General features: G+C 34.9%; 1 protein-coding gene across 1 annotated transcript; it reads left to right on the plus strand.

Moving 5' to 3' along the window:
- The first annotated feature begins 2,334 nt into the window (after nucleotides 1–2,334).
- LOC103014827 (early activation antigen CD69) lies at nucleotides 2,335–10,432 on the plus strand. The gene is made up of 5 exons (XM_007196102.3): nucleotides 2,335–2,467; nucleotides 6,510–6,632; nucleotides 7,729–7,928; nucleotides 8,289–8,392; nucleotides 9,429–10,432. Exons 1-5 carry the CDS (start codon nucleotides 2,404–2,406, stop codon nucleotides 9,538–9,540), a joined length of 603 nt encoding a protein of 200 aa, XP_007196164.1. The 5' UTR covers nucleotides 2,335–2,403; the 3' UTR covers nucleotides 9,541–10,432.
- The last annotated feature ends 713 nt before the right edge of the window (nucleotides 10,433–11,145 follow it).

Consider the following 11,145-nt stretch of genomic DNA (forward strand, 5'->3'; position numbering starts at 1 on the left):
AAAATGGTATAACTGGACCATGGCTTTTATGTCAGTCCAATAAGCTGTTGAAACACCCTGCTTTGCACTGGAAGAGACACATAGCAAAGGTTATCAGTGTGGGTAAGTATGTATTCTTTCCTTCTCTTTATATCCCATGGACTTGGAAGATTGCAGATTTATATATATATATATATATATATTATCTCATGCATTCTTCACAACGCGCTGTGTGTAATTAGTGTCAAAGTGTGGACATTAACCCAGATTCCCAACTCTAGGAGATGAAAGAAACATTTAAAAGATCGAAGTTTCTTTAACCCAAAGAAATTAGTAAAAACATCAGCTATTCCCTTAAGTACCAAACTTCACTTCCCCTTTGTCATTCATCAGCAGTACTCAAGTATGCCCTTGCTACCCACTGGCAATGTAAAGGCATTCATTTCTCAACCCTACTATCCCACTAACCTCCCTGAGCAGCTCTCTATATTTTGGAACTTTCATGTTTTTTATACATACTCTTTCATTAACTCATATTTATTTATTCACAAATTCAACAAGTATGTACTGAGTACATACTAGGTTCCAGTTACTATGTCAGATGTTAGAGTCACAGAAGGGACAAGTCAGAAAAAGTCTTTACCCCCAAGCAGCTTACAGTCTGGTAAAGAAAGTGGGTGATAAACAATAATGTAATGTCAGATCTTGACAAGTGACATAGAGAAAGATAAAGTCATGTGGAGTCATAGAGTAGGAGGTTCTATTTTACATAGAGAAGGCAAGTGAAGACCTCTCTGGGTAAATGATAGTTGAACAGTGAGTGAACTGAATTAAAGGGAGGGCAAAACATGCAACTAGATGGAGGAAGAAACTTTTAGAGAAAATGCATGACCCTGTAGTGGGAGGATGCTTGACATTTTTGTGGAACAGCAAAGCCATGACTATCGGAGAGGGCAGTGGCTATGGTAGGAGAGGTAGTCAGGGGCCAGATCATGGATAAAGCAAAGTCTTCTCAAATACACAAGAAGGTCTTTGGATTGTACGGTAATTTTGATAAGAAGCTGTGTCGAGTGGGAGAAGTGAAGAAGTGAACTTCTCACCAAAATGATATTACTTAATTATAGAACAACCCCTCTAGCTGCTGTGTGGAAAACATACTAGGAACTGAGTGAAAAATAAAGAACATAGAGAGTTTTAGGACCAACGTGTACCTCTTCATGTCTTAGGTAAACAAATAAATATGATGGTCTGACTAGCTTACAGTAGATGGTAATTTTCTACCCTCTTAACCATAACATTTTCACAAAGGCTTTATTCTGAAAACAGAATATCTGTACTCTAAAGTCATATTAATGATAAAATTTGAGGGCACTAAGATTATTAACCAGAGTGATATTTTCATCCCCTCCTTAAATCACTAGACACAGATATTCTGCATTCATTTTGTGTTGACCTTAATAACTTATCTGGATGATACTGATACTACGGCAATATATTTTTATAACAATCATTCTCAAATATCCAAAGTGTCAGAGATATATGAAAATAATAATCTAGCAGATTGGAGAAAATTAGAATAAGATATTACTGAGGGGAAAAATAGGGCAGTCTAAATGACAGTAAAATATGACATGAAAATTAACAGGAGATAAATGAAACAGATCATTTAAGATAAACAACTTTAGAACACAGAAAGGAAGTTCTAGCCACAAGGTTTCTATTTCCTCCATTAAACCAGCTACTTACTAAATGATACCTTGAAAAACTAGTCCCCAGGGAAGAATCGAATGACACATTTCTGAAAGCCGGTTTATAGCTTGCTAAGTTAAACTCCTCCAGACTGGAGAAAGATCCATGAGAATAGAGATGGTAACTTTCTTATTCAACAATAAATCCTCTAACCCCAAACGGTGTCAGGTTCATAGTAGATGTTCAATAAAATAATAATTGTTAAGTATATGATTATATGAATGAATGGGATTCCAGGGAAATATTACTCCCCACATTATTTCCATCTCAAAGATAGGAATCCCTAACTTTTAATTCTTTGCTTAGATATTCTGTTTCCTAAATTATTTGTTTTCTACAAATTTAAGGAAGGATAGCTCAGATTCTGGGAAAGTCTCGCTTGTCTCTTCACGCTGCACCTACAGTTGTGAGAAAGCACATTTCAGACAGCAGGGAAAACCCGTAGCTCACCACAACACCACATTGTAAACTGTTTGGGCCACTAGAGCATGAATTAAAGAGGACAGGAGTAGCTGAACGATCCGGAGGTGAGAGGAAGCGGGTGGAGACAACGTAACTGAATATAAAGGCTGAGATATCTCAGAGACTCAGAGACTGAACAAGAGCTCCAGCAAAGACTTTCACTACAGACTGGCTTGACCTGGGATTAACCAAGGGATCGTGACGAGGATAAAGATGAATTCTGAAGATTGTTCTGCAACAGAGACCAGCTCCTTGCATCTGAAAAGAAGACAACAAAGTAAGTCAGGTCTTACTCCTTATATACTGGTAGCATCTATCAATATATCTATATTTATATCTATCTACCTACCTATCTATCTATGGTATATAATGGTAGTTAGGGGGAAAATGAAGCTTGCCTTTTGAAGAACTTGGTTACATTCTATTTCAGTTGGGATAAAGGAGAAAATGGGGAAGAAGTAAATATTTCTTTTTCTATGAGAAGACAAAATAGAAACTTGAGAGGAAATCACAAGGGTGAATTTCAGAAGCTCTCTAAAGGTTTGTTTCTTTGTTTTAGTTTATATCATCTCAATTTTTCAGATTTAATTAGAAATCTCACTGCCCTAGCCCAGTGAACTGTCCATCATTTTCCCATATCCATCCTCTAGGAAGCACTGCCTCTCTTTATGGAAAACTCTGTTTTCCACATAAACAATTACATTCTTTTTTTTTTTTAGAAATTCACGTTCTTTTATTTATTTATTTATGACTGTGTTGGGTCTTCGTTTCTGTGCGAGGGCTTTCTCTAGTTGTGGCAAGTGGGGACCACTCTTCATCGCGGTGCGCGGGCCTCTCACCATCGCGGCCTCTCTTATTGCGGAGCACAGGCTCCAGACGCGCAGGCTCAGTAATTGTGGCTCACGGGCCCAGTTGCTCCGTGGCATGTGGGATCTTCCCAGACCAGGGCTCGAACCCGTGTCCCCTGCATTGGCAGGCAGACTCTCAACCACTGCACCACCAGGGAAGCCCCAACAATTACATTCTTGATTGCCTTTACCTTGTACCATTTTGTGCTTTCTGTGTGTGCCTTATCTTGTGTTCTCAAGACAGCATCTTCCAGTTGCTGGGAACAAAGGTTTCTAATTTTTGAGAGAATATCCATATAAACATCTGAACATTTACAGTGTCCAATGGTAATTTATTAGGAGAAAGTCATGAAAGAATTCTTGAAAATGAAATCATCTATATTCTTTATGGGACTCTTTTCCTCCATTTCGCTCTTCTATTTCACCCTTCTAATCGTGGGCTTCAAATTCTACATGAATCAGATATTTTTCTTCCTTTCTTTTATTTTTCATCAAAATATGATCATCTTTGCTATGTACTTTTTCTTCTTTTCTATTTGTCTATTCTGTCCTCAGACCTTTCTATTTTCTATTACCAGGATTTTCCCATTGTTTTACAATAATTTGTTTTGGTGAGGTTTTCTTGATTTGTTTCATTTATCTCTCTCTTCCTCTCTAATTAATGAGGTGCCCAAAACACTAGCATGTAGGAACTAGAGTTTACTTGTAAGCAAATCTAACCAGTACCAAAGAATGTGTTATGAACAGCAGAGCTAAAAACATCTAGAGGAAGGGATTGTTTTCTGAGTATGGGTCTACTAGAGTGGTTTGCTTTAGAAAAGCATTCATTACCTCTGATAAACCCATCTTTCACTTAAGGACACAAAATCAAGTGTGGATAGCAAGTACAAGCCACACAAATATTTTGGTAACCAGATAGCCATAACTTGATGGCTCAGCTGAGCTGCCCAAAAGAAAAAATATATTTAAGAATAAAACCACTCAATAAACAGCATAGTTGAAAGAAGAAGGAACTATTGTAGTAATTCTTAACTGTTCCTGAGATCATTCCAATTTTCTGTTGAATAGTTAATTTACGAATGTTTAGACTACGCTGCTATTTGTACTTGCTTTGTTAGTATAAACAATCATTGAGCACCACCCTTGGTGATTCAATATGTACCAGTGGATTTCTTTTCAATTTCTCCATTAATGGGCAGGGCTTGTAATCAGAGCGGAAGTATGCTTTTAAGGGAGTGTTTTGTTACCTAGGTGATAAGTCAAACTGTGAGTAACAATAGCCCTCACTAATGGATATAAAGTACAGTCTGAGAATCATCTCCATAGCTTACCCACTGGATAAGCCAATAGAGTGAGTCCAATGGATAAGCCAATGGGCTCTGGCATGCATGAGTTATTTGGATGTGTTGGCACTTGCTGAGGAGCGAGAGCTGTCCCTGCATTGAGTTTGAACCCCATGATTGAGTCTCACATGGTAAGAAGTGAAACTACACAGAGAGTTCTGAACTTGCTACCCTAGCTACAAAAGGCTACTTCCGGTGACAGTTGCATGCTGGTGAAAAAAGGAAGGTTTGCTTTAAGAAGCTGAGAGAAATAGAACCAGATAGGAGTGAAGTAAAGTCTTCTCTTGCAAAACCTGAATGCAGATCTATGCTGGGAAAAACAATCCTCAGAAGAAGCAACAGTTGATGCTGACATCCATTACATAGCAAAATTACTGTGAAAGAAAGCAGCATCTCTTTGCCTAGTTTAACATTAAAGAAATGCTTTAAGGGAAAAAAATACATGAATTTCAAGGTGTGTCTGTATAGACATCCTTTTAATTATGAAAGCCACCCATACTGAAAAATAGGATATTTTTGCATATTGAGACTATTTTTCATGGTAAGTTTTAATATCATTCAAGTAGTTATTTTACATTTCAGTTTTTGAGAGCATAATAGGAATCTGTATATTTCTTGTGAGGCCGAATTTTAAAAATTCCTGATAGCTCATCCTAGCAAAAATCAAATTCAAACTCTGAGTCACAAATTTCCCCTCTCTCCTTTCTCAATTATTTATTTCTAATCTAGAACAGATATCCTTCTAGCTCTGTTGGTGGTGGTGGAGGGTTTTTTCTGGTAACTAAGAATCATCATTCACATCATATTCATATTCTAAATCCTTCCACAAAAATATTTCTCATTGATGAAATGAAACTTTTACTTGGTTTTAGCATTATACAAAGGATAAATGAAAAAACTGATTTCCGCCCAATATTTAGTCTATAGTACTGTTAAATTTCCTCTATTATTTTAACTTCTCTTGGAAAATTCAAACATCTTATTTTTCACTCACCTATTATTTTTAAATGAGGTAAAATTGACATACAGTGTATGCACAGATCATACATATACAGTTTAATGAGATATACCTACAACTCCAATCAACATTTGACATTTTCCATCACCCCAGAAAGTTTCCCTGTGTTCCTTTCCAGTCAAATTAATTTTCCAACACATAAAAGCATCATTTTTCTCATTTCTATCATCAAGTTTAGTTCAGCTATTCCTGAATGTCATATAAATGAATATATACAGTATATAATTGTGGCTGGATTTTTTGCGCTCAACATTTTTTTTGCAATTCATCCATTTTGTTGCATGCATCAGTTGTTCCATTTTTTAAATTTCTGAGTAGAATTTCTTGTATGGGTATACCATAATTTGTTTATCCATTTTCCTGTTGATGGATACTTGGTTTATTTCTAGGATTTGGCTGTTAAGAATATAGTTGCTCTGAACATTCTTATATAAAACATTTTGAAGATGTATTTTCATTTTTCTTGAGAAAATAATAGGAGTAGAATTTCTGGATCATAGGATAAGTGTATATTTAATTATGTAAGAAATAGTTTTCCAAAGTATTTTTTTCCATTCTATTCTCCCATTCAGTAATATATGGAAATTTCAATGCTTCACATCTACCAAATTCACAAAAATGTACCATCCATCTTTTTTTAAATTTTTAGTCATTCCAGTTGTATATATTTTTATATCAATTCAACATATTTTATTATATCACCCACATTTATACCATCTCCCTTAAACAGTAACTACAGAGAAGTTAAGGGATTGTACATAGGATGTTCTTTTTATATGTCCTCTAGGGTAATCAGGTATTTACTAAATGTTCTTATTGTGGTTAAAACAATACAATTATGATATATTTAGAATTTTCATAGCTACTGAGTACATATTTGGGGGAGATATTTTATGATACCATTATTGTGACTGGATTGTTTTATTTCTAGCCAAAAATAAACTATCCAAATTCACTCAACACTTGAGGGAAATTAACTTATAAATTTCATATAAGAAGATGGGGAGACATATAGCTATTTTTTTATTTTAAATGCCTCAAGAGAAAGTCAAATGTCTCTTTCTTACTTCTATAGCCTTCTTGAATTCATCATCTACTTTCTCTCTTCAGATAATGCCACCAGGCCCCATTTTGCGGCATATCATGAAGGGTCCATTCAAGTTCCCATCCCATGTGCTGTAGTGAACGTGGTCTTCATCACCACTCTAATCATAGCTCTCGTTGCTTTATCAGGTGGGTCTGCACTTCATGAATTCATCAAAAGTTCTGATTAATTTAGGACAATCTCATTTTTCATACATGGCCAATTTCCTAGGAAATGCTAAATATGATTCCACATTCCTTGAATAATTGATGCCATACGTTTTTTTAGTTTTGTAGTGCTTTAGAAATATTAAAAGTGCTTATGATTTATACAATACTGTGGGAGAAAATTACATGTGAGCAGATGTTTAAATCTGGAATAAAAGGGGCCGATTTAGAGTCTAAATATATAGACATTTAACTGGAAAAATGTGGGCTGCACATTCATTGTTGATGAAAAAAATAATATCTAAGCCATAGATTAATCAGGAATCGGTCAGTCTCTTATCTCAAAAGCCACAGAATATATATATATAGATATAGAATATATCTAGAAGCTCCCAGAGAGTCAGTTGTGTCATGGTATTCGAAACATACAGCTATACCAAGATACATTTGTGTTTTATACAAACATTAAATTTTACAGTTTTATGATACATCCCCAGCCATAAATTTTTCTGCATTCTGAATTGCTCCTCTGCAAAGTATTCTCTCCTCCACCTTCCAATATAGGTCTGTATATACTACATCTTCAAATTCTTCCCCATCTGCATTCAGATGCAAAACCTTACCTGGAATTTTAATGTATTTTAGCCTTTCTAGTCCAAAGACTATTTTCAAGATTTTTAAATTTACCCTCCACTTTCTGACCAAAGTGACTCCCTCTTATTTCTTATACCGAGTACAATGATGATTAGGCACAATGAGAGATCAGATAAAGTGAGAAACTGCCTTCTTCTTACTCTTTCCAGAATTCACCTTCCTTTTTTATAATTTTAAATGGAGTATAATCTATAAAAATTTTGAATCACCATGTTGTACACCTGAAACTAATATAACATCGTACGTCAACTATACTTCAATAAATTTTTTTTTTAAAAAAGAATTCATTAAAAAAAAAAGAATTCACCTTCTTTCCTCTCTTTGTTTATCACCTAGCATAGCACAGCATCCCCTGAACTAGTTTTGCACACTGTGGGTATTTGGTTTCTTGTGTTACTAAAACAAACCCTTTTCCTGTTCACAGTGGGCCAGTACAACTGTCCAGGCCAATATATGTCCTCGGTGTCACCAAACACCCATGTTTCTTCATGCTCAGATGATTGGATAGTATACCAGGGGAAATGCTACCTTATTTCCAAGAAAACAAGGAACTGGACCTTGGCGCAAAACTTTTGCTCCAAACACAGTGCCACTCTTGCTGTCATTGATTCTGAAGAGGACATGGTAAGATAGTATTCAAAAACAATTCCATAAGATATTGCTATTCTATTTTATATAGCTAATCTGTGGTTTCCTTTTGTTTCCTTCTAAGGGAAGACATTGTATCTGTCTCCCACCCAGGAAAATTTAGTCACAGAAAGCCACATGATCAGTCTGAGGTCAAAATGAGAGTTCAATTCAGTCTTTAAATGTGATTTGTTTAGACTCAGAGGCCAGAAATCCACATGAGCTGAACCTATGTAGAACTAGTAAATAATCAGCTTAGCTATCATGCCAATGAGTTGCAGATTTGAGAAACAAGATTTATTACATACTTATCACGAGGGGTGGTTTAACATACAGTTCCTTTGTGCTTTCTTCAAGATCTTTTTAAAACAACATGTGGGTAGAACTGAACACTGGATTGGGCTGAAAAATGAAGCTGACCAAATGTGGAAATGGTCAAATGGCAAAAAATTTAATAACTGGTGAGTTTCAAGATATCTCTTTATCCTCCCCAGGATGGCAGTTCAAGGGAAACACTATCCTTTTTTCCTGTAGAAGTACTGTTCTATATGAAGGTTGAGCTCTTTATAAGCAGAACTTTTAACAATCTCTTTTGTATGCTATACTCTACGGACTTCTTTAAAGAAGGGCTTTAATATTATCATTTTTTTCTTTTTATCTGCTTGGAATTCATACGATAAATGCTTCTAGTAATTTGATCTCAGCAAATTCGAGTGGAATAAGACTCAGAAATATTCCAGGTATAAATATGATGATGGGAAAATAATCCAACATTTCCAATCTCATATTTATATTTTATTGACAAGCTAGTAATTCCCTTTTTGCTTTCCCAGTTCTCATCTCCACAGGGATAAAGAACAATATTTTCAATACCTAATTAGAAGCTTCTATGGATCTGAGAGAAAACCTGCCCCAGAATTAAAGATGCTGACTTTATTTCCATTAACTGTACATTTTAAAGTTTGAAGGACATTGTATAAGTTTAGTGTTAATCTTTGTCATCTGAAAACTCAGACTTGAAAGAATTTCTAGCTCCCTAAATAGTTTTATGAAAATTAAAGATACAGAAAATTAGTTTAAATCTCTAGAAAAGGAATCCTTGGTATGTATCACACCCACAAATGGGCACCAGTGACTGTTACCCTCTAAAACTGTATGCGCTAGTATACATGATTGTTGAACGTTTATACTTTCTGGGAATGGTTTGTGAACTCAGAAATGAACGAGTCACTCCTGTGGTGATACACCAGCCAAACAAATGGAGTCCTCTACTCTTAATTTTGGATCTTCTCTCCACATACTATTCTTTTGGATCTTTGTCTACTGTCTCTGCAGATTACTCTGTGATCATTTGACTGGCACACTTGCCTCGTGCATTCCTACTAAGAAAAAACAAAAAAGCAGAAACCACCACCTCCACCACCACAAAGTTGATTCTCATGTAACTGAACGGAAATGATAAACTGAACATAATTCTGGTTTCTTTATTGTTGACAGGTTCAACCTTACAGGATCTGAGAACTATTGTGCATTTCTGAACAGCACAGAGGTCAGCAGCACAGAATGTGAAAAGAATTTACACTGGATATGTAGCAAACCCTCCAAATAAAGAGGAATCATATTTGCTGATATACTATTCTATCATGGAACTCAAGGAAATGTGTGTTGACGAAATGGCGCTCTATGGTCAGAAGTTTCCCATAAAGACTTTGTGAAAAAAACTTTTTACTATTTTGGAAACTTTCTTCCAAACAAGACTGTGGAAAAAAGGGAGAAAATTTCCAGGAATATCTGCACTGTGGAATACTTCTTCCAAGAGCTGAAAATGTTACAGGTTGGCTGATAATTTTGTCCAAGAATGAGAAAAATGACTTCAAAGCTTTTGAATGCACTTTATAATTTTTTAATTCAGAAATAATAAGGTAACTAAGTTTAGAGTTATTATTTATTGTTGAATGACTGTGAACGATGTGTGCCCTTCACGCATTTGCACTGTATGAAGGAATTAGATAGTAGTATTAAAAACTGAATGTAAACAAATGAAATTTTAACTGGCAACAGAGATATTTAGTCTAAATGCATTTTTTTTTAACTCAGAGGACATATATAAATGGGCAAATGCTTATGAAATGAAGCTTTGTAATGTTTCTCTCTTTTTAAAGAAGTTTGTCAAGTTACTTTGTCATTTGCCCCCCAAAGAATGGGGTGATCATATTTTTTTTTTCACTTCTTCAGCAGAGACTTGTCTTTTTCAATGGTACATAATTTATTGCCTTATACACAGTGTTTTACAGAGTTAAGGACAAAAACAAAGAATATGAGGAATATTTGTAAAACAGATAAAAGTGTTGGAAAATGTGCAATATGTGATGTGGCAAATCTCTATCAGGAAAAAGTCTGTATTGTTCAAATACTAGTCCTATCTGATTATAACCTTGTGCCTTTCCTGATCTATTCTATCATGTGCAATACTTCATGTGAAGTATTTTCTAAGTGCAATATGTGTGTTTATTTGTTTGTCTTTTGTTTCCAGTGCAATTATAACCTGCTTTTATGTATGTTAAAATAAAAGTAGAATAAACAAAATGGTTTCTAAAAAGTGGTCATTCCTTCAAAATATATTAAAACATATCTCATGCTAGAAAGGAAGAAACAGAATACTGTAACTTTTTTTCAAAGATATTTCTATTGTAAAACCTTAGATTTCTAATATGGTTTGTACTTTGTAAGTTGTTTCCATGTGTGTTTTCAAAGGGCTGTATCTACTTTTCTGTAAACAGCAAAAGTTCAGTAAATATTCTAATTGACTTTAGAGGAATTTATGTCATTTAAAAATATTTGACTCTATCACTTTCTTTCTTTTATTGTTTATCACCCTGAAGAGGCACAGAGAAAGTTGGAGGCGTCTAAAGTCACTTTGCAAGGATTTATTTATAAGCTCGTCCTCTCTCCAAACGAGAGGATAATTTGTCCTCATAACTGATGTTCTGAAAGCATCTTGTTCATTTCTGAAATGCTATACTCGTAGTTATTTACATAAAATAATTCATTCAATAGAAATAAGGCACTACATAATCTTCATGAGATATTTCAATCAGGAAAAATAATACTACCTTCAAAATTGTTTTATGAATGTATTTCACAATATTCTCCTTCTCTGAAAGTTGGAAATGTATGCTATATGTAGTATCTTTAAACTGTTGTCACTAGTATG

This window comes from Balaenoptera acutorostrata, chromosome 11, assembly GCF_949987535.1.
Source record: "Balaenoptera acutorostrata chromosome 11, mBalAcu1.1, whole genome shotgun sequence".
In the NCBI taxonomy this organism is placed as follows: domain Eukaryota; kingdom Metazoa; phylum Chordata; class Mammalia; order Artiodactyla; family Balaenopteridae; genus Balaenoptera; species Balaenoptera acutorostrata.

Bases quoted from the DNA above. Each gene is read 5' to 3' on its own strand.
- LOC103014827 (XM_007196102.3), top strand. From the start codon at position 2,404: ATGAATTCTGAAGATTGTTCTGCAACAGAGACCAGCTCCTTGCATCTG. The intron at 2,468-6,509 runs GTAAGTCAGGTC...TTCTCTCTTCAG, and splicing joins TCTGAAAAGAAGACAACAAA to ATAATGCCACCAGGCCCCAT. The intron at 8,393-9,428 runs GTGAGTTTCAAG...TATTGTTGACAG, and splicing joins GGCAAAAAATTTAATAACTG to GTTCAACCTTACAGGATCTG.